Source organism: Gopherus evgoodei, chromosome 3, assembly GCF_007399415.2.
Source record: "Gopherus evgoodei ecotype Sinaloan lineage chromosome 3, rGopEvg1_v1.p, whole genome shotgun sequence".
NCBI lineage: Eukaryota > Metazoa > Chordata > Testudines > Testudinidae > Gopherus > Gopherus evgoodei.
The window spans coordinates 151,498,055-151,522,625 of NC_044324.1; the positions used below are offsets into that span (position 1 = coordinate 151,498,055).

The 24,571-nt window shown below is 38.2% G+C and overlaps 1 protein-coding gene across 10 annotated transcripts in view; it reads left to right on the plus strand.

Annotated features, from left to right (window-relative positions):
* The window catches only part of SDCCAG8 (serologically defined colon cancer antigen 8), a 153,975-nt gene that overhangs the window by 77,515 nt on the left and 51,889 nt on the right, over positions 1–24,571 (plus strand). For 6 of the 10 annotated variants that reach the window (XM_030557001.1, XM_030556999.1, XM_030557000.1 and 3 more), the window contains exons 14-16: positions 6,244–6,371; positions 8,847–8,955; positions 15,224–15,355. The exons of 1 other annotated variant lie outside the window; for it this stretch is intronic. In XM_030557001.1, the coding sequence (XP_030412861.1) occupies positions 6,244–6,371; positions 8,847–8,955; positions 15,224–15,355 (369 nt within the window). Of the gene's footprint in view, positions 1–6,243; positions 6,372–8,846; positions 8,956–15,223; positions 15,356–24,571 lie in introns of those variants that run through there. 3 more of the 10 variants (XM_030557006.1, XM_030557005.1, XM_030557008.1) reach the window with 3 other exon arrangements.

Consider the following 24,571-nt stretch of genomic DNA (forward strand, 5'->3'; position numbering starts at 1 on the left):
GTTCTGTTTTATATCATTTTAAAGGCAATTTTTACACTGTATTTGAACATTTTAAGTATGTATTTGAACACATTTAAAATACAGCAGCAGCTGGAATACCTTATTTAGGTCCTGAATGTAATCCTATACCGGTTATAGCCTAGTGTAACTTGATTGACTTCACTGGAATTACTCCTGATTCTCATTGATTTGAGATCAGAATCAGGTATTTATTGTTATAGAAAGCTATGTAAGTACCCATTGCTAAAACACCAGTTTGCTATACATCAATAAAAAATAATTTTATAAAATAATCTGTAAATTTAAATGCTCTGAAATAGAACTGTTTTCACTCTATCAATGACACAATCGCTGAAAAGCACCTAATAAATTAATCCATAAATCCATGGGTCAGTGAAGCATTTGACCAAATAAGTAAATCTTAAACTATCTGGATGTTCATCAAACACAGTCTGCTGGCTGGAGTCAGTTCCAGTAACGTGTGCCCTCTGAGAACACCTTGCAACCAACAGTAGAGAGTCCATGGCCAGTTTGCTCCCAGCAACTGACAGAGAGAGAGAGAGGGGGCAACCCAGAATGTAACTGCCATGAAGGGCAATCTTTCAAAACCCGATGAGGTTTGAAATAATGACCTGGTAATAATGGTTTTTATGAGTTGGTAATTTTTATACAGTTCTAGTACACATACACATGCATTGGTCTTTTTTCCCCTTCTAGAGTTCTGTTAATTTGAAAAATAGATATAATACTAGTATTTTATGCTAAACATTTCCTACTTTGTATAAGTATAGTGGTCATCACTGAATTTCAGTTTTACCTAGTTACAACACAGTGGTATCTGAGATCCCACGGGTATTTTCTAGTCTAAACAGAGAGATACTGAGGAATCTAAGCGAACACTGTGTGGTAACGGTGGATAGATGTGGTCATCATTAAAAATAACTGAATGGCATTAAGCAGAATGGAATGGGATGACAGATTTGAGGGGTTTTAGATTAACAGAGGGAACAAATTAAGTCCATGCCTTGGGTGAATGCCTTCCTGGTGCATGGTAATTTACTTTTAATTTTTGAAACCCTAATTCCCAGTGCCTTAATATCAGAATAAGTTGTGAAGAAGCTGCATGCTAGCCCTTTTACTTGCAACATAGCTGTAATCTGAAAATGGATTAGTGAAGGATGGAGGGGAGAAATTTGTGGGAAATTCTGTCAAACTTTTTATATAGGTCTTTCTACTGCCTTCATCATCGTAGTAGTTGAGTGCCTTCAGGTAGTAGATTAAGTTATGTGATTAACTTCTCTCTCATCTTCTCCCTGGGGAGAGAATATTGTGTGTAGTGAAGGATTTTGTTTTTGTAGGGTTCTGTTTAGGGATTTTTATTATCTTTTAATGTACATGCAGTGTGTTTATGGTAAAAAAAAAAAAAAAAAAAAAGCAAGGTCAAAGAAGCGGAAAGTACTTAGGTTTATCCCATATTTAAAGATTCTGTATGTAGAATAATACATGTTTTGAGATAAACAAGGCCTGTTAGCTCATAGACTCCATCCAATACAGGATTGTTTCTTAATATTAATTTCTAGTACTTTGAAATGATCTGATGCTGCTGTTAGTCTCATGCAGAATTTCCATGAGTACAGTGGGAATTCTATGTACAGAGTGACTGCAGGAACATTATACAGTTAGACCAGCAAATACAAACTTTTTCAAATAATGAATATGGATTGCAATCTCCTAATCACAATTTGTTTGCTACCCATATGGCTGGGCTATGTTCATACCATTATCTGGCTTTAGAACAAAAACTCCCAAACTGTGGTGTGTGGAGCACATGCTGATAGTTCACAGAAAACTAGCTAGTTGTATGCTGTTCTCCCTCCCTATTTCCAGCTGCTAAAATGCATTAAAATACCTTCTGAATATATTTGCTTCTCTGTAACCAAATGCAGTAATTGCCAGGGAGTTGTCTATATTATTGTGGATGGGAGGAAAAGTGGTCTATGGGACTTTCAGTAGGAATATAAAAGGTCCAGGAGACGATCTGCATTAAAATGTGAGCCATACTATGAAAACATTTGAGAATCCCTCCTGTAAAAGGTTTTTTGTCTCCTCATGTCCCATTTGGTACACATTTTGGCGACTGAGAATTGAAGAGCTCATAGTCTAAGTCTTCACTCCTATGAGTAGTCAAATTTAAATATATGTTTTGTTTGAAACAAAATCTGAATTAAAAAAATCAAAAAACAAAACTAGTGTTCCTGGTATTTATTGTGGTAAAAGCATAGAATACATACATGATCTGACTAAAGTTCCTTAAATCTCTCGTCTCATCTTGGTAACAGTCCAATTCCCAGGAAATGCTGTATGCATAAATAGAAAATACTTCCTGATTTGAAAAGAGTAGTTAAGATGGGTTTCATGTGTCTTTACCTAAGTTTCCCCATCTGTAAAATGGAGATACTGATTCTTGTCTCCTTTGCAAAGTGACTTGGGATCTATAGATGAAAAGCATTATGTAAGAGCTAGGTGGTGTATTCTTAAAGAAGAAAAAGGCTGGGGTTTTTTCATTGAAATATATCTTTATTTTATTCTTCAGAGGACTTTCTAATTTTCATCATTTCAATGGCTTTAGCTCTAATTTCAGCGTCAGACATTGATAAATGTAGTAGAGTTTCTTGATTATTTTAAGGCTTGTCCATCAAGATTAAAATAAATAAATTCAGTGAGATTTCATTTTTACTAGCATTAGGCTCAGCTTTTAATTTTTTTTCCTATCATGTGTGAGGAAGATACAGGATGCTCTTTGATTTTCAGTTTTTTTTTTCGTTAGACTCGTTGCTCTTAATGTTAGTTTGGTTATTGATGACAAGACAGTTCAGAAACATCTTTTAAATTCAAGTCCTTGCTAAGATTGTACCAAAGTGATGCAAAGTACACTGGACAAGATGGGTCTGTGTACTGGCAGCTGCTCATAGAGATATTTGGTGTAATTTTCAAAGCAGTTGGTAAGTAGGTTTCCTAAGTGCTTGTGTCACTTTAGAAAATGGGACATAGGAGACTGAAGCTATGTCTACACTACCGCGGTAAGTCAACCTATGCTATGCAACTCCAGCTATGTGAGTAACCTAAGTGGAGTTGACGTACCTTAGGTCAAGTTACCACGGGGTCTACAGCGTGGGGGGTTGACGGTAGAAAATCTCCTGTCACTTACCTTACTCTTCTCGTTAGGGGTAGAGTACAGGGGTTGACTGGAGAGGGATCTGCAGTCGATTCGGCAGGTCTTTACTAGACCCACTAAATAGACCGCCAGTAGATCGATCTCAGAGTGTTGATCCCAGCTGTAGTGTAGACCTGCCCTATGTAACCTAAGTGCTTTTGAAAATTGTACCCATTGTGCATGAAGGAGAGGCACATCCTTCCAGGGGTAATGGAGGACCACAAGCCTGAGTGTCCTTACCCACCTCTGCTCGCCATTATGTAAGAGAGGTATGTGCACCCTCGTCACAAGTTTCATGCTACTGTCAGTGTTGGCCTTCCTTGATCCTTGCCAGAAACATGAGAACTGATACTGTGTCTGTGCTTGGCCCTCCTTGAGTGCCCAGGGTGAGGCACAGTCTAGTTTAATGTGATTTTTAAAAAAAAGGTTTGCTTTCAAAACTAGGATTGTGAATGATATGATTAGGCACATCTTATTCTGTAATGTTTCCATGACAAAAACATGTTTTTCTTCAAACTTTCCTCCTTCCTCCTCCCCCCCCCCCCCCCCGGCCCACATGTTGTCTTTTTGTCACATCAGGCCCTGTCCTACCTCAGGCAAAGCTCCCACTGCTTTCAAGGAGAGTTTTGTCTGAGGTCAGATCACAACATTGGGTCCAGGAATTAGAGTGTAATGTAACCCACCCACCATTTATATTGCTTTGGCATAAATGTAAGCAAGGAGATGTAATGCTGTGTATGTCATGCTGGGATATTGTAATATCTCAGATGGGTTATTGGGCAGAAAGCCAAAGGTTAAGTGCAGCAGCCAAATGAGGTGTGGCACTATCCTTATGTGACCCATTCCCAGAACGGTCTTATTTTATAGCCCAATGCAATGAGTAATATTACTGAGAATAATAAAAGGATTTCTTAAATTGTACTTTCAAGGTATTCTTAAGCCAATTTAAGTAGCTAGAGCAGGACTGTAGAATTTTCTTTTTTTTTTTTTAAACCTGGATCAACCCTCATATACATGAGCACACTCAAATTTTGGGTTCGGTTCACTCTAGATCCAATCTTTGCAATGGTTCATAGCAGGATTAAACCCCTTCGAAACACAGGACATTATCTAATACAGGGCTAGGCAACCTATGGCACGGGTGCCAAAGGTGGCACGCAAACTGATTTTCAGTGGCGCTCACGCTGCCCGGGTCCTGGCCACCGGTCCAAGGGGCTCTGCATTTTAATTTAATTTTAAATGAAGCTTCTTAAACATTGTGAAACCTTATTTACTTTACATACAACAATAGTTTAGTTATATATTATAGACTTAGAGAAAGAGACCTTCTAAAAAGGTTAAAATGTATTATTGGCACGCGAAACCTTAAATTAAAGTGAATAAATGAAGACTCGGCACAACACTTCTGAAAGGTTGCCGACCCCTGATCTAATATATGCATATGTTTCCCTTTCTTGTTACTAATGCTGTCTTTGCTTGGTATGTGTGTAAAAAAAAAAGTTTGCATGGTATGTGATAACTTGACATTTATTTTGACTCTGTAGCGATTGCCACATCTTGTATATTCAGTCAAGTAAATTGCTAGCAAACTTATGTCTTCAGACCTTAGTAGTGGGACTAGCAATTAGTCACTTGCATACAGCCTTACTGTATAAGCCCTAAATGTTTACACACGCAGGATCAGTCCTCTGTGATATGTTAACTGTTTCCTGTGAGGTACTGGATGCCCTCATCTAGAGCCCTGTGAATTTTTTTTAGTTTTTATAACTTTTCATTTATTTTATTGTATTGTGGGAAGGATTGAGTCCTGCCCCTAGGGAGATGGGCTGCTCAGGGATAGGTGGTTTGAGTCCTGCCCCTGGGGGTGTAGGTGGGAGGCCTGTTGGGGCGGTGTCAGGTCGTGTCTCCAGAGGGAGGGGATTGGGTCCTGCTCTGGAAGTCTGTGTGTGTGGGAGCCCTGGGGTGTGTCAGGGATCAGGTCCTGTTCCTGGAATGTGTGTGGGAGGCCAGCATGGATGGGAGCAATAAAGTCCTGACCCTGAGAGTGAGTAGTTGGGTCCTGACTGGAGGGAGTGTGTGTGCACGTGTGCAGGCCCCCAGGATCTGTGTGTGTGTCTGTCTGTCTGTCTTCTGGGGGAGGGGTTGCAGAGTAATCCTGTTCCATACTCACCCCATAGCAGCAGCTCCCATGCAAAGGGGCTGGATCCAGCTCCCTGCTCTGGACATCAGGTCTCAATTCAAATTTCTCCCTCCCATCTATTATGAGGCAAACCTGAGTGGAACTGTGACCCTGTGCTCCAGGTCACAAGGCCCAGAGCAGGGTACAGGGCCAGTCCCAAAGGACAGGAGCTGGTGCTGCAAGGTTAAGTTTTTTGTTCTGTTTTATTTTACAGGCTATTTTTTGTTTTATTTCATGTTATGGTATCTTGCATTTACGAAACCCAGAGGGCTCTACCTTCATCTTCTGTTGTCTTAAATTAATGGTGGAAGCATTTCTGCTGTTTGGATGCTTAAGCAAACTCATTAAGCTTTTAGAATAGCTGTAATGTGAGCACTGTGGGAACTGTTGCCATTGACTGAACTCCCATTAATTTCACTGGGAGTTTAGTTTGTCTCAGGGTCAGGCCCCTAAACTTTATCAGTAGATGAAATATATAACAGTTACAAGAGAACAGATAAACTGCATAAGGCAAATCAGATCTTAAGGGAGGCTTTTTTATAGTAGAGGACTCGTTTAATATTATAAAGTATAATCCAAGAATACATGGATTATTCTCTGGAAAAGGAATCCTTTTTCACTCAGAAAATAGGTCATGCTTTTGTCCATTTTCTGCTAGCCACTGGGGTGTGTTTGTCATTGTGAGAGAAAGGTTGGCATGTTCAACTTGAAGTGTGTGTGAGGGGGAAAATGTTTGTTGTGTAAAGCTAGACCAATTTTTTTAAATTATCGGTTGAACTATCCATTTTGGCATTTGACTTATCTGTAGAGTAGTATATTTTGTATTTCTGTTTCCTGTTTGTTTTTATAGATTGAAGAAAGAAAGTATTCAGCACAGTTTTAGCAATGAAGCAAAGACCCGAGCCCTTCAGGCAGAGCAAAGAGAGCAGGAGCTGACACAGAAGATGCAACAAATGGAGGCCCAGCATGATAAAACTGGTAGGTGGTTGAAAAAGATTAGAGCCTGGGCACTTACTCACAAGCCAGGCCCGTGCCTTACTGTGAAATGACATCAGGAACACCTGTAACCTTTGGCTGGCCGAAGGGAGCAGATGCTAACTACACCGGAGATTCCGAATTACATATTAGTTAGCGTTTAAAAGAGAAAATGGAAAGTATTGCCCACTGTCTGTTGATTTCAGAGTGCTGCTCTCACATCTGTTGCACCATCTGGATTATGAGTTTATTTACCTGTATTCAAGAAACGTAAAGCTGAGAGAGACCACAACAAAGTAGAAAAACAAAGGGCTTGTTTTTGGCTGGATTTTCAGGCACACATGTTATATAAAGAAAATAGCATCAGAAGCTCTGCGGGAAATGCTCTGAGCCTACAGTTAAAGTCTCCTGAATAGCACTGAACAGTTCCCACAGTACACACATTATAGCTACTCTAAAAGCTTAATGAGTTTGCTTCAGCATCCAAACTGGAGAAAAGCTTTAACCATTAATCGGTTCTTAATTCACTGTCGCAGCTGGATGTAATTCGCTGGCTCCAAATTGATATGTTCCTTTATTTAATCTTTGCAGCCTCAAACATTTTTAGCATTAGTATGTTTTTTCCCCCAGTCTAGAACAAGGATGTTTAATCCTTTTGCATTCTTCAAGTTATCACTACTGCAGTTTAAATTTACTAATACAAAGCATTGACCATAGCCGGAAGCTTGGCTGGAAGCAGACATCCTTCATCACCCTGGCTTAGCTGACCTATAACTTTTTACCTTTAATCTGAAAAGGACTTTCAAAATATGCAATTTCGTTTGTTCACAGTCAAAACATTTTGCCCATTGTTTGACCATTGTAATGCTCCATGTTTATGAATGGCATTAGGCAAAATAAGGATAACTCCACATTTAATATTTAACCAATTACATTGTTAAAGGCTCAAATTGTAGCTCTTAGACCCCATGGAATGCTAGGTGAGGGAAATCTGTAACATCTACATGATGGTGGAAGGGGGTGCTATAACTTTGCAGAACATCATGCCTACCATCTTTCTGGGAAAAACACATTTGCCTGCTACCCCTTTAACACCTCTAGAAAAGAGGTAGCTGACATTTCTTCCCAGCTTTGTGTTAAGGGAGTACAAACAGCTGCATTATGACTGCCTGCTACACAGAGGTGGTAGAGGGAAAGGAGCTCTCTCTCTCTCTTCTTTCCCCATTCTGTGCACATCTGCATATGGGCAGCTGTAATTTGGCATAAATTAAGGAAAACTAACGTACTTGCCCCTCCTGGTCAGTAAGATTTTGTTTAATCTGAGTGTACTGAAACAAGATTGGATGTGTCAACTTTATATCTCTACTAAGAGTGGGAAGAGTTGAAAAAATGGTCATTTTGTTCATAAAAATATCATAAACATTATGCATTTATGTATTATAGGGAATATTATATACTACTACTGTAAGTTGGGTACAGATGAAAGGACTACAATATTCTAGTCATAATTGTATAAAATGTATTTCATTATATATCATTTATTAAATCTGAAGGAATCTGGTAACAATAAAAACAAATTATTTACAGTTTCAGAAATGATTTTAAGACTAGAAATTTAGGGAATACATGGTCTTCTCACTTGAATATGGAAGACCTTTGATTTCTAGATAATCGGTTTTGGCCCAGTTTAGGTCAATAGTAACAGAAACTAATCAATATAAAATGGTGGTCTAAGTGCAGTTCCCACTGGACATAGGTCTGTGTATCTACCTCACATTTGTCAAATGCTGGTTATCAGACTCAATAGAAAGACTGACTAAATTAGCTGATTTCTGCAAAAATGGATGAGATACCTTGGTGGGCCCAGTAAGGACATTATCACTCCTGATTCTGTACCTGTTGGGTATATGGAGGACTTCAAAGCCCAATGTTTGCCAGTCTGATGCCCCTCATGAACATAAAATTCTCAAGTTTAAGAAAAACAAACAAGTGTGAATTTGGCATTTATGCTAGTTTTGTCACAAAAGGGTTTGGTCCATTATCACCTTAGATAGCCTCTTTGTTGAGTTGCCTGCATGTCCGTTGTGAATGAGACTGCTTGCTCATCCTACCAGAAAGAGGCAGTAAGGACAACTGTTCAAAAGTCTGGTAGTGTGAAGTGATGCTCAACTCCATTTATGATCTCAAGAGAAGTAGAAGGTACTCTGTACCTTGCAAGATTATGCCCTAATAATGAATTGCAGGCAAGGTTAAGATAAATGTTTGTGGATATCAGAGGGAAGAAGTGGCTTAGATTTTTCACATTCAGAAATTCTTAAATTTAGCCATTCTTTGGTAAATTGTGATTAGATCATTATCCCATGTTCAAATGCCTGGAATTTAAACCATATTTTAAAAAAAGTGGGGGCGGGGGGATAAGACTACTTTAAATCTTTGTATCAAGTCTTAATTTTATAAATATAAAAATATAATTTCTAGTGAATGAACTGGATTCTTTGCTGACCTCCCAGAATACATTCATAGCAAAATTAAAGGAGGAATGTTGTATGTTGGCAAGGAAGCTGGAACATGTAACAGAAAAAAACAGGTAGGTGTCATTTTGCTACTTAGAAGTGAGCTACTGTATTTATTTATATTTATTATTCTCTTCTAAAACTTGTCATCCACACCTATTCCAAATCTGTTACGGCATCTGCAATTTGAGAAACCAAGATGGGATTTTGCCCAGGGTATTTCTAATTTTACGCTTTTCAAATGGTGTTTCCATTTAAATTACTTGGACTATTCAGATCTGAGAAATCATATATTATACTCTTCTTAGGATTAGTATTCTTCAAATAAAAAGTAGTAAATTAACTGTCAAATTGCCACAATTCTAATGTATGAAATTATGCTAAAAATAATTAATAAATATTCAGTTAAATATCTTCATGTCACATGAAGAAGCTGAATTCTGTTGCTTATCTGGGATTAAATGACATAATTTTTTTTAAATAAGCCATTTAGTTTACAGTAGCACACACTAGCTAGTGGTTCTGGATTTTCATCACATCTTCCCTCTCAGCAAACTCTTGTAAAAATTGTTGCTCAGTAGGTGTCTGATTCTATAGCCTCCATTCATGTGGCATTCCCATTGAAGTAAATGGTAGTTCTACATGTGGAACAACTAAAAAATTAGACTCCAAAGTAGTTGAGTAAAAGTAGGAGTTTAGAGTTGCACTATAGTCATATACAGTATAGTGTTATGTCCTGTTCATAGTTAGCTTTTAGGCTAGAAGAAGGTTATCCTGCAAAAAATTGGGATACTTTGTGGTTCTAGCACTGAGATTCTGTGTTCATATGTGAGATTAATCAAATAAACCATATGATTTTGTATTCCAAAAGAGTGAAACTCACCTCTTTGCAGAGAGTCTCCACAAGCCTATCCACCATTAAATCTTACTTGCAAGACAAAGTGGGTACTGAGTGGAGCATACACTTGGTTCATACTCTCCATATGAGGTGAATTTCATCCAAAGTAAATTTGGAAAGCAAAGGATTTGCAGAAGGGATTAAAAATGGAGGGAATGTAAAATGGGTCATTTTAAAAAGAAACTCCCCTGTTGAAAATGTCATGCTGGTTCCGCAGGAGCCAAAGAAGCAGCACTTTTGCCAGTCAATCTGCCTTTCAGGTTGTCCAACATTGTAAGAGTAACATAAGAAGACTCACAAAATAGGAAGAATTCAGAGAACTGATAAAGCATGAAGCCATAACTGGCTGCAGGCAAAGTAATAATTTAAAATAATTGAATTAAGATTTATTCCACCTGTTCATATAACATACTAAGGACTTCCAACACACACTCAAACCTTGTCAAGTAACATATGAAGGGTGGGTGCAAAGAATGAAAATATATACTTTTTTTATTTAAATAATTCTCAATAATTCCCTAGTCCCCTCATTTTAGCCAATGTTGGCTGACTAACTTCTTAGAAGTGTCAAGGATGTGAAAGAGGACTGGGTAGCAGCTTTTTCTATCCTTAAAGAAGGGTATTTTGTGCATAGGGAGCACAAAGCATGAAGATAATTGTGAGAAGTGGACATATGGTGGGTTGAGGCTGACGACATGGGAATGGGGGTTTGATTCAATCCAGAAAGAAGAATGGATAAATTGGGAGAGGCAGAATTGTCAAGGGCTTTGAAGATAAGGAGAGAGACTGAAATAAAGATGGTGGAAAATAGGAAGCTAATAGAGAATTTGGTGAGACGTGGTTAGAATTGCAGACAAGAAAGATGATCTTAGCAGCTGTAATTTGAATGACCAGAGGAAGTAATGTCAGAGCACCCAGTGTGCCGTTGGCTTTCACATCCTCTCAGCTCGAAGTAATTTTGTTATCTCATGATCACTGTGTGCAGCTACAATTCCAGGAGTCAATGGAGAGGGCATTTTCTTTTAAAATAGAATTCTCTTACACATTTCATATATGGTGCCTATATATTATTATTCAAAACAGATTCTGATCATATAGTTTATTCAGTGTGTCCTATTTGTCTGACATAGTGGCCAAACCATAGGTTTCAGTTACTGCCAAAATCCTGGATTGTGCATAGTGTGAGTGCATAGTGTGCATAGTTAGAGTGTCTAGTCTAGTGATTAGAGCAGAGGTCTGGGACCAGAACATATGATTTCTCTTCCTAGATATGTTGTTTGCCATTCTACTTGGGAACCTCTGTGACTCAGTTTCCCCATTGGTAAAATGTGGATTATACTTAACAGGAGTCCTGTGATGCTATATTAATGTGTGTAAAAACACTTAAGCTTTTGCAATAAGAGATCCAATAGAAGTATAGATTTATATAAGATATTTGGTGCACATTTAGAAGAAGCAGACTAAGTTTAAGTTTTCAAATGCATTTGTACATGAAATGTGTTACCTTCAGCTGTGTATCTACCTCACTACACTTCATACATGGTTCCTGTACGATATCTGTAATACCTTTTTTGTTAGGTAAAACCTCTTATTGTGAGCTAATCCCTACCTCGGGCAAGATAGATCTCAGGATAGAATACTGAACAAGATTATACACCCCTCAGGCTGCATAGAAGAAAAATAGTATATATTAAGGTACTATATAAACGCGCAAGTGTAAAAAAAAAAATCTAAATATAGTCCTGGGGGGGGGGTTGTGGTGTTTGGTTCATTTTTTTCTCAGATTGTTACTGTCTGAGTTCCTAGACTTGTGGATTGACGCATAACACTGCCCATTGTGTACTTGTGATTTGCGTTTTGTAATTAAGGGGAACAATGGGAGTCCATTGGGTCTCATTATATATAATGGTTGGTTTAATTTGTTTCACTTCTATCTTGTTAATTGTAAATTGATCATTAAGATTTGAATTCTAATCTGTCATCAGGGTTGTGAGTATTGAAGCTAGAGCAATGATCCTGGTTTTAATCACTGATGATGAGAAACAAATTTTACAATTTTGGTACATATTGCAGTTCATATATTTTAACACTGTATTTTATGGTGTTATAAATATTGTTAAATGACTTTTAGTGTAGTTTTACTGTTTGGACTATAATGTATAAATTATATTACTGTTTTGGCAACAGTAGGTGTCCAACTGTGTGAGTTTAATTGAAGTAAAGAACATACACCCGGTTGAACTATTTTTCTGCATGTTTGGTTGATGTTCTATTTAGAGACTGCACTCGTTATACTCAACACCAGGAGTAGCTTGCCCAAGCTAGTGGTACCAGGATGTGAAATCTGTCTGCAAAACCAAATCATTAAGATGATATGCTATCCACTTAAAGAAGAATTATCCCAATCCCAATTATGTCTATAAAAATTTTACTTTATAGCACTTGTCATTGTAATACTATAAAATTGACTGGTTTTCTGAGAAGCAAGAATAGACACTGCTGCATAAAACAGCTAAGCTCTGATTCTGTGCTGTGGCTCCAAGAAATACAATGCAACGAAGACAGTGTAGAAGGAAGTGGGGGAAAAGAAATTTTACCAAATCCAAGTGTTTAAAAAAAAATCATGAATCAGATCTCAAAATAATGGAGTAACTTAAGAATCATCTTTAAAAAAAATTGAATATTTATTTGCTTCCTGGGTTTTGAATTTTAGGGTGCCTTTAGGTTAGGTTCTCAAAACTTTCACAGCAGTTTGGGATAAAAACTAGCCTTTGTTTTAAATGAAGGCTGAGATTCTCACATAATCACATAAATCTTGGCGCTCTAGGAAAAACACAAAATATCTAGGGACTTGAGATAAAATTGTGGGAGTTGGCAGCATTGCAAGGTGGTATGTTATAAGCCATTTTTCTGCTGTCCAAATTCTGGCCTTCTGCAGGGGTTCGTGCAGCCAGTGATGTAAATTAAGGTAGCTATGAGCTGCTCAGACTTAACAGCGGCCTCCTGAAGGCTGTATCATAACCCAGAATCCCCAAAGTGCTATGTGCTACAGTGTTGCCACCTCACCTTTCCAACACACTGCCCTTCCATTCCCAGCACATGAGGGTTTATGAGGAGAGCAGAGGAGAACCAGTTACACTGGCCCTATGCTGCTTTTGCCCCCATTCTACTGCAGTGTTTTTTATGTCTCATATGCCACCAGAGCAGCACATGGGTACCACAATTGGAAGAGAATCTCTCCCCTAGAATTCAGTCATTCCACTAGGGCAGTGTCTCTCAATTTTTCCAGACTACTGTACCCCTTTCAGGAGTCTGATTTTTGTCTTGCGTACCGCAAGTTTCACCTCTTAAAAACTACTTGATTACAAAATCGGACATAAAAATACTAAAGTGTCACAGCACACTATTACTGAAAAATTGGTTACTTTCTCATTTTTACCATAAAATTGTAAAATAAATCAGTTAGAATATAAATATGGTCCTTGCATTTCAGTGTATAGAGCCGTATAAACAAGTCATTGCCTGTGAAATTTCAGTTTGTACTGACTTTGCTAATGCTTTTTAGGTAACCTGTTGTAAATCTAGGCAAATATCTAGATGAGTTGATGTATCTCCTGGAAGAACTCTGTGTACCCCCACAGGCATGCATACTCCTCATTCAGCCCTCATTCAGAATGACTGCACTGGGGTATATTCATAACTCTTACATTTAGTTTCACTAGTTACAATAGTAATGATATGCTATGGATATGTGATAATTTGCACTTACATAATGACTTTTCTGCCTAAATGACTGGAGTCACTTAATATGTCTTCATCTATTAAGTCTTACAGTGCCTTGTGAGGTACTAAGTTGTATTATCCCCCAAACTGAGATGTTGAAAGATGAAATTATTCTGTCGTGTAGAGTGAATAAAACGTGATTCTTGCTATTCTTCTTCTGAGAAATATACTCTGAAACTCAACATAGCAGTTTTAGCTTATTAATAACATTAATACAACTTTGCTCTTATATAACAGTACCTTTTACTCCAAGGTTTTAAAGTGCTTTATAAACCATTCAGTAATTAATCTGAAAAACCCTGTGAGGTGGGTTGCTGATATTATTTATTTGTATTTCTGTAGCAACTATGAGAGTTCTAGTCATGCACTGGACTTATTGTGCCAGGAGCTGCACAAACACAGAACAAAAAACAGTCCCTGCCCCTAAGAGGCTACAGTCAGAATGAACAGTTGATGGCAATAAACATCACGTTAGTTGGATTATATTTTATTTTTGGTGGGTTTAGTTAGGAGTGATAAGCTAAAGGAAAGGGAGAGGGGATGTTGAAGGCAAAAGAAATGAGGGGGACAGGGAAGGGGAGAAGAGGAGTGACACTATGATGAAGAGACTGAAGAAGGGGGAGATGGAAGGAGAAGGTTGGAGCAGCCAATCAGTACAGGGCAGAGAAAGTCCAGTCAGAACTGTAGAAAGTTCTCTGAATGACCTAAGGATCCCACTTTGGCTTCTTCTGTCCCTAGGGGCTGGAGTTTCTGTCTAGCTCCTCTCTGCAGTCTTCTCCCAAGTCCACATGATGGTGGGAAGGGGAGACACTACCTTGGGCCTAGTGCTCCCACAGTTGGGGAGTCTTCCTTGTCCATTGTCATTCCCTTTTACATATTAGGAAACTCAAATAAATGATTTGTCCAAAGCTGCTGAAGGAGTCTGTGTCAGAACCAGGATTAGAACTGAAAAGCACCTGGTTTCCAGTTCTGTACTTTATCTAGCGCACAGACCTAGAGGACTAGATTCACAAAAGGACTTACGTGCCTATGTCCGATATTTACGTACCACTGACATTCACAAAATTGCTTAGTTGCCATTTAACCTGGGAGGCACCTAAAATCCCCAACACATCCAAGTTTCTGCCGGTAGGCATGCACAAAGCCACCCAAGTCCTCATTCCACCTCATAGCTAATGAGCTGCTCAAAGACTTCTCTCATGCCTAAACCCTGTGAGGATTGTCAAACTAGACATTCCATCACATATCTTGTTTTCAGATCCTATCTATTGGGCGCATGTAAATCTGAAACAACTCCATTGACCTCATTTGACACCAAAAATGGCCAGTTGTCTTAAAAATGAGTCCTTAGTCTGATTGTCCATACCAAGCAAGGGGAATTGTGATCTTGCATAAGTGGGTTTTTACATATCTAGAAGTGAGAGGCTGCTCTTATTGTAACTGGGTTACCAAAAAGTGGCATACCACACTGTCATGTCTCCAGATGCTAGGATGTGGCTTGCTAAGTTAAAATGAACATAGGTTTTTTCTGTAGGTTCTAATAAGAGCCTATTTACGCATGCACGTAAAGAAGTCTTATAAAGGTTGAGACTACATAGTGATGGCCCAGTATAGGATGAAATCTGACAACATCCATCACCACTGTGTTTTTACTACTCTAGGTCTGAAGTCAGCCAGCTTAGTCAGGAAAATGAGTACTTTCATGATAGGCTGGAGAAGATGCAGAAAAGAAATGATGAATTGGAAGAACAGTGTATCCAGCATGGGAGAATGCATGAGAGAATGAAGCTGAGGTAGGAATTTCTATTAATCCATCCATATGTGGTATACTATGCAGTACCTAATGTGTTTGTATAAACAAGAAAAAAGCTTTAGTCTTTATTTTATAAAAATGACCAAAACCTCACAGACCATCCTTTGTTTGTTCTTTTGCTTGTACTGTTTTGGATAAATAGCATGAAAGCGTGTTCAGTTTCCACGGTTCCCTGAAGAATTTAGACCTAATTTATTTAGCATATGTGTTGTAGGCTGCTTCTGCTGTTTGGGCTCTCTCAGATGAATTGTCATAAGAACAGTCATACTGGGTCACACCAGTGGTCCATCTCGCGCAGTATCACATATTTCAATGATGCCCAGTGCCAGACGCTTTAGAGGGAACAAAAAGAACAGGGCAATTTATCAAGCGATCCATCTCCTGTTGTCCAGTTCCAGTTTTTAGCAGTCAGAGGTTTAGGAACACCCAAAGCATGGGATTGCATCCCTGACCATCTTGGCTAATAGCCATTAATGGACTTATCCTCCATGACCTTATCTAATGCTTTCTTGAACCAATTATACTTTTGGCCTTCACAACATCCCCTGGTACTATTACAAAGCGGTTCAGCTATATTCATGTCTTGCACCAGATCCTGTGCACCATTTAGCAATAATATGTCTTTCTTTTGTGCCCTTATTTAATATGCTATATTTTTCAGTACTATTTTCTTAACACATCTAGTTATTTGTGTTTTAATATAAACACGAACCTGTCACTGAAAATCTAAGTATTAATAAAGTAGAAGCTATTCCATTTTGGCCAATAGCTTGAAAGTGCCAATTATTTGATATTATTTGAGTTACTCTTATGGAGGCGTCTTCCCACTCAAGTAGTGCCCCATCCCTTAGTCCTGTGGGCTGAGAATGAGGAAGGGCAGAAGCTTTTGGGGGAATAGCCAGCCTTCAAGAGTGGCAGAGACTTCCCTAGCAACATGGGAGTGGGAGCAGCTGCAGTGGAGTTGGTATGAGAATCTTTCTGGACATTGGTGATAACAGCATTCTGCATGCCAGAGACTCCCATCCACTTTGTGCTGTGCAAGCAGCATTTAATGGCCATAAACTAGCCAAAAACAGCTGGTGGAGAATTTTGCCTGCATGGAGGAGATCAGCCATCTATTCTATCACCAGCTTCATCATGCTCCTTCCATCCTGGGTTCTCGGTGTAATAGGAAAGAGGGGATACTGGGAGGGAGCTTGTGCAGGATGATGAGGAAAGGGGCATAGCAGAGTATAGCTCTGGTACCCCAAATCCTCCACTCTGGAGGGACTTCAAGTCAGTAATGTAAGTTAGGGCTGCCCAGAAGGCAGCTCTACATTATGCTGGAACTGGACAATACTGAATCGGGGAGCGAGCTGCAACCAGCTCTCTACAACCCCCAACTCCATTTCAACAGAGTTTGGATGGACCAGCATATCAAGGCCTATGTGTTACACAGGGTGTTCTGTCTGGTCTTGCCCCACCCCTCTCCTACCGCTCTCTAACACAGTTCCTCTTCTGCTGGGCTCTGTCTCCTTCCCTTCATTCTTCCTTTTCCTTCCTTTTTGCTTGCTTTCTCCCAGTAACTCATCCTGCTCCAGCCATCTCACTTTTGCCCCCATAGTTAAACGTCAAAGGGGGAAAAAAAAATTCTGAAATCTCAGATTGTGCACTTAATCTGTGAAACCACATGATTTCATTGTTATCTTCATCCTCCCTCTTCCTGACTCTCCCTTGGTTCCTTGCATTAGTTGTTTTATATTAGATTCCAGCCTTGGGGAACAGGGAGCATGTCAGCCTATATATTTGTACAGTGCCTAGCATAATGAAGCTCTAATCTCAGTTGAGCCTTCGGGTACTACCACAGTAAGTATAAGTAAGGAAAAAAATCTGGCTTTTTTGTTATTGGAAGTTGAAAACTGTTACGTTGCATTTTAATTGGTAAAATGGATTTTCATCTATAAAATGTTGGTTTAGGTAGCTCATGTGGGATAAGTAAAAGTGAAGGCCTTTCATGTTATAAATTGGCTGCTAGTATAACAGCACCTGAAATACTCTGCTTATGGAGCACACATTCACAGTGTAATCCATGCTACTATAGGAATTCCAGCCTCACCTCTGCTTTTAGAAAACGTATGTATTGTCTCTTTATACTGGAATAAGGACGGGGAGATATTACATATGGTTTAATTAGGCTGCTATGTCACAATGCAAAATTACTGACGCCTTCCCCCCATGAATTTGGCCACCTCCCAATTCACATACCTCCTAGCCTTGTTGACCCTGGGCCATGGGGAGTGCTTCACAGTTCCCTGCCACACTCTGCATGTGCATGTCCTACCATAAAATTTTGACGTGTAAAAAAAGTTCCAGGATCAGCCCCATTTCCCTCTTAACTCTAAGCATTAAGGCTAACCCTTTACACATTCCTAAATCATTTCCCCCACGTTGCACCACAATCATATCTGGTGCCCACTGATAAGCCCCCACAGTATACAGAAGTGGCATCAGCTGGTCCCATAATATGCCCCTCCTTCTGTGCTAGCTCAGGACTGCTCCATCACTAAGCCCCAGCTGCGAACACTCAGACAGCCTGGATGCCCATCCATAAAAAATGCAGTGCCCACAGATCCATGCCACTGTTGGCGTGGCCTGTATTCCTGCATCTAGACTAACAATGCAAAATGAACAACAAAAAATTCCCTACCTGGAGTCTCATGTGCATTCTGTATGCTTCTGAATGCCAGTGCTTGAATTACCCTAGAACCCATACCCAGCTGTGCTGCTGCTGTTGTAGTCTAAATCCTGAATGAGTGGGAACCAAATTCCTGGGCCGGAAGCCCCAGCCTTATCAGTCACCATAACAAACTGGTATGTTGTGAGAGGACTCTAGTCACCTTGCATAAAGCAGAGCCCATCGAAAACATCTGTATTTTTTCTTTTTTTCTAGCTTAGTACCCAGGCCACTCTGCATCATTATTACTAGCTTGAATTTCAGATCTGTCTTTTGTCAGCTGTTAGGGCAACATTTAATATGCATTAGAATGAAACAGAGACCATGAAGAAGTTATTCATCCTTTTCTATACAATCAGCAATTTTATGCACTAAAAATGAATCAAAGCATTATAACAGAACAGAAAATTGGTCTGAGAGGAACGCGGTCATGCTGCAGGCAGTGCCTCAACGTCTCCTATTGCTTTTAATGATGGAGAGCACTAAAACCAGTGCAGTAACTGTGTTTTTTCCTAAATTTAATATTTTATAATGTATAAATATGGCATAATCATCATCTAACTGGGCCATAGTTAAGAGATTTTTACCAGCATATTAAAGGGGAAAGCTATGAATGCTTTGGTTTTATAGTTGATCTAATTCTGTATTTATTTAAACTCCACGTAGTTAATAGAATGTTATCAGAAACAGCTTTAAAATCACAGTAAGGTTGTTTTACAACTTCCACATTGAAGAACGGTAGTAGATTTCAATATTAGCTAAGCTAATGTATTAAGTTTGTTCCCAAAGGTCATGAACTTGACTATGAATTGTTCATGTACACTAAGTACAAAAGCAAGTCACAAAATGCCACTGTTTTCTAGCATATGCATTTGATGCTCTCCTCCCAAAATCAAAAATCATAGTGAGGTTTTTAGTCTGCTATTCTAGATCTCTGCAGCCTGCTGCTGCCTTACCCAGGCTATTCTTCATTTTTTTTTTAACTTAACAGTAATGGAGTTTGCTGCATTGTTCAGCCTTTTTCTCAAATTGTAGAGGTCTCATGAAAGTGGTATAGAGAATGATTACCCCTCTGCACAGTGATGCATTTCTTCTTTGTATGCAACCAGAAATAACACTTTTTGCTGCTGTATCACACAGTAAGCTTGCTTCTAATTTGCTATATGCTGTTACTGCAAGGTCTCTTTAGGCATTACTGCTTTCCAGGTTCTCACTTTTATTGAATATAGTCCAGTTTATTTTCCATTTATTGATCCTCTTGCTTGGTTCTTCAGCCAGTTTTCAGTCTGTGACAATATTTTTATCACTCTCAAAATTAATTCAGATTGATTTTAACTTTCCATGAGTCAAATGCTTTATAAAATTGAAACAGGCTATCTGTGTTTCAGTCCCTTCATATACTAATTTTGTAATTCTGTCAAAACCAGAAGTCGGTGTTCTTCATAAACGCTACGTATTGTTCATAATCGTGTTGCCCTCTAGATGTTTATAGAGTCTTCTCCTTCTATATTATAGTTAAACCTGCTGGATGGTAACTGCAATGATCATCATCCTTTACTTTGGATATTAATACCACATTTTCTCTTCTTTGCTCCTCTGGTGTTTCACCAGATGTCTGATATTTCACAAATACTAAGTGAATCAATAATTTGTTGTCACAGATGAGAGATGTTCTACAAATACACGTTTGCATTTATATTGTAACGAAATATGGTATTTATAGTGAGGAAAAAAGGTAACTTGTTTATTATCGCTTTGTTTTTTGCTTTGAGATACAAAGGACAGGGGCAATAACCTATTTTATAGTCCTTTCTGAGTTCCATGAAACAGTAGTTAGAGTAAGACCTTATTAATTGATCAGTCAACTTGTTTTGAAGGAGCAGCTTGGAACTGTTTCTGTCAATGAAATAGACAAGATAACACTTTTTCCCCTATTATTTCTATCTTTCTCTATAGAAAATATGCTGTTTATAAACATCTGTTCTGATGATATGGAGTGTTTTTAAGAACAAGGTTATTTTATATTTAAATTACAATAATTAAAGTTGTTTTTGAGTCACTTCTTTGAATATAATGTAAATATTGATCCCTTTCAGTTTTGTTTGCTCAGTGAAATGTGTCATTAAAAGAAAGTAGATGTCCATCTGAATGATAGATGGTTGACACCTGCTATTGAAATGGAATTGAGCTGAGAAATTTGCAATTTGTGGGAGTGAAGGAGAGATGTTAGGATTCTCTCTGAAGCTTAAATGGGCTGTACAGTTGTTGTTGTTGTTGATGATCTAGCAGCCCATGATGCCCTCCATGGCTTGTCCTCCCTTCTTTCTTTTACCTGCCTTCTTTTTACATCAGCTTGTTCTTTATTATCTTCTTGTTCCCATGTGCTTTTAATTTTAAGATGGATTTTTGAGGGTGAGTAAATTAGTTCAGAAGCATTGTCTAAATTGTGGCATTTGATCAAGATGAAAGTGTCATTGCTCTGTCACTGGAGATGTGGGGTCAACTTTACTTGGTAACTTTACAATTCTGAATCTCGGAGAAATGTCACTTTGAACACAGTTCTGCAAAGAACGTGTTAGTATCATTTCTATTTTTAAATATAATTTTGTCATTAAAGTCTGCATTTTGCCATTCTGCAGAAAATGACTCTTAATAGTAAAAAGTATTTTTTTTCTCGCTAAGAGGAAAAAAGATATTACAAGGCCAGTTATAAATAAAGGCAACCAGCAAAGGAATATAAGATCAAATATAGCAAAAATAAAACCTAAACCAAACCACTACCACCTTCCTTTCCTCCCAAAATAAATAAATTAAAAAGTTCTACAGGATATTTAATCTGGTTGCCATTTTTAGGTTCACCTGAAATGTTGGCTCGTGGTGTGTATTGTCTATACTTTCAGTATCAATTTTAAAGTACTCTGCACACAGTTCTCCCTGTTGTAGTGATGGGACCTGTACTAGTTGGTGACAGGGAGGAGTTGAGGGTGACTCGCTTTAGGTGTATTAATGACTGAACTTATTAACTTGTAATTAATATACAACCATACTATCATAGGCAAGTTTTTTCAACTCTCTTAAGCTTTAATTGATTTTGATCTAGTCTGGTGTATTGAGCACTTGTTACTTATCACTCGACTTTTCTAATAGACTCCCCTTCCTAACCATTAGAATGATTTTGGTTAATGTAAGGGTTTGAGCACAGTTCATCTCTTCAGGCAGCATCAACTCTCTGACCTTTCTCCATTGGAATGGCCACTGGCTGTAAAAGGAAGCATGTTACTTAGAGTAGCTAGCTCTTCTTCCAAACCTTGGCCTGCACCCTTCTTCTTAGAGCCTAGGTGGAGTGTTGAGTTACAGCAAACGGGGAAAGATGTCTACATGTAGTCTGAGAGCATCTCTCTTAACCATGTCCTTTCTTTGCATTAGCCTGCCAGGCCCTACTCCATAGTTCTTCTTTTTCCTGACCTAGGCAATCAGATGGAGTATATGGACCATAATTTATAAAGTGCATGTGGATCCTTGAAGTTATTTTATATTATCAATAAATTATTGATTTGGAGTCTTGTAAATATTGTTTTTCAAGGATTGTTTAGAATACTCTAAATGGGGATATGGCTGTTCTGTACAATAATGGTCTGAAAATCAGAGAACATTTTTGCGGGCAAAATGGTCAATACTTTATTATAATTTCCTCCAGTTGTTCAGAATCTCTTAAAAGGCTAGTCTATTGTGATGAGGGTTGGCTTGCATGTTTTGGTATGTGATCGTTTATTATTTTCTGGTTGCTTGAAATGTCTTGTGCTAGGAGGAACATACCAGGCAAATAGTAGTTTGTTCACATTTGTACCTGCTGAACAGGATTTTACACTCCAACACTGTGCAATCTGTATAGTCTGTTTTTATATCTAATATAAATACTCTAAATAATTTATGTATTATGTATGGGCATGTATGCACACATGCACAAATTTGTGTAGAGCATTTATATAGATGGGCTTTTTACACCTATTTCAACTATGTTTCTGGTAGCTGAAAAAAGAGAGCCTACGGGGTTGGCAGTTTGGGACAGATGTGTTTCTATTCCTCAGGCATCAGTGGTTGTAAGTTAACTATAAAAATGTTATAACCATCTGTGTAACAAGATGGCAGAGATCTGCTCTTGCCTGTTACTATAAATAAGAAGAAGATTTGCTTGACTTCATAGACATTGGATTTATAAAGATTATGTGTGTCAATTCATAACTATGTGCCATGCTGCTAGGATGTGTCTGCAGCCAACTACCTGGGGTGGTCTTCCCTTCAGACATTCCAGTGAAGCACACAACAACTGTTTAGAGATGTCTGTATAGCACAATATGTGATGAATTATGTGTGTATTCTCCTTATGAGGAAATGCCTGATTTTCATGGATAGCCTTATCTGCGAAAATAGAGTTTAAAATGGACCTTTAAATGGGTCACTTAGAGAGTAAAACAAAATGCAATAAAATCATGTCTCAAGTTCTCTTCCTGCCCCCACTCCCAAAAAAGTAATCCTAAGATATTTCCTTTTAAAAATGTGTTGTGTTATGCTTTTAAGCAATATGGTCTGGATATATAATATTTGGCGGGAGGCGGGTAGAGAAGTTTATCTCAGACCTATGTCACAATATTTGATTTACTAGGAGTACTACCTCCTTACTCAGAGAGATTTGAATTTCTGTGAATTTCTTTGGCAAACTTCTAGTAAAACAGTCAATTAAAAATCAAAATCCTTTCCTGATAAGTCAATCAATTTACATTAAAAAAGCCTACATTTTTATGGATGGTTTACATACTACTGCAAATAATTATCTGTGGGGGGGGGAGACATAGGAAAAGTGAAGTTATTAAAAGGCCCTTTTTAATCCAATGTCCTTAGTATTTTGAATATATTTTCCTCCTGATCCTTATTATAGATAGGTTAATATTATTTTTTTAAGTGAGAAGAAAATGTTAATGTGACCTTGTATGTAATAGACATGTCTGTCTTCAGACATCTGTAGAGGAATAGCTAAGTGTAGAGTCAAATGTCCAGAAAAGTGAGTCTTGTTTTTTAATTAAAATGTGTTCATGTTTATAACGAAAGCAAACAAAGACAAATACATACATCTCTCTAATTTATCTGGTACTAAAGGTGTCTCAATATATAAAAATATAGGTGTTTTTTCTAAGCATCCATGCTCATACCCAGATATCTATATGGGGAGCTTCATGGCAGCTGGATTGCCACAACAATTGGACGTCACGTTGTTCCTATAGCCTTTCATTCAAGGAGTTTCTCTTTTTTGAAAAGCTTTGTGTCGCTACATTCTGCATTGCAGTGTAGCCAAATGAGACTCTCGTCTCTGTCCAGGATTTGGGGTTATCTCTATCACTTATACACTGCCATTAGAAAGACTTTCATTGTAGGTTGGGAAACACAACACTCCAGAGAAGTAATATTAGGAAATAATGAAAGGATGAGATTCTATATAGAAAACAAATCCTGTCAGAATCTGAAAATGTATTTGGCTTCTGTTTAATGTGCTTGGCTGTTTGCACACAGTACACATGGTCTGGAATAGAAACTGGATTTTAAAATCTCTCCCTCCCTCTCACTCTCTAGCTAAGTATTTGTCTATTTGCTATTTATTTATTTATTTATATTAGTGCTTCCATTTAAAATATTTATCATTTCTATCACATAACACACTGAATTTTCCCCACAAAATATTATCTAAAAAAAGTTTATTCTTCAACTACATGAACAGCAGATGTATAAAACAAAAAATAATCTTAGCTGATACAGACCTGAAAGCATCTACAGTAAGTGAAAGACAGAGTAATCGAGGAAAATATGTTCTACAATTCTGTGTAACTCAGTCCTTGCTAATCTTGTCATGGTAACGTCAAATGGTTGGAGGGAAAGTATTGCATACAATTTCCATATTGTGGGTTTTTCTGTTTGAATTTTCATTAGAGTATCTAGTGTACTGATTAATTTATTAATAGAATGTAAGACACCTAGAAGCATCAAATAATATTTGATAGCCTTGCAAAATTCTCCTTGCCCATTCACCCAAAATGACTGATTTCTTTTCAATATTAATTTTTTTTATCATCCCTGTAAAAGGCCATGGACTAGTTTTTTTTGTGACAAGGCTGGTAAATGTCCATGACAATATTGCAAGGCAGATTTATGACAAGACATTACAGTTAATTTACACATAGGAAAAACATGTATATCCATGCAGTCAGAATGTATGACCCCTCTGCCCTTCAGCAGCTGCGAGCACTCAGAAGCCAATACACCTTTTAAGGAAACAGTAGTTGGCCTCTCCTGCGAGTGTTTTCCCACCCCATCCCACCCCACCCCACTCCAATACTACTGGGGTACTCTGCCTACCTTTGCACTCCACAAGCAAATCCCTCCAGAAACAGATATCTGGATACTTTACATTCATGTTCACCTCTTAACTGTGGC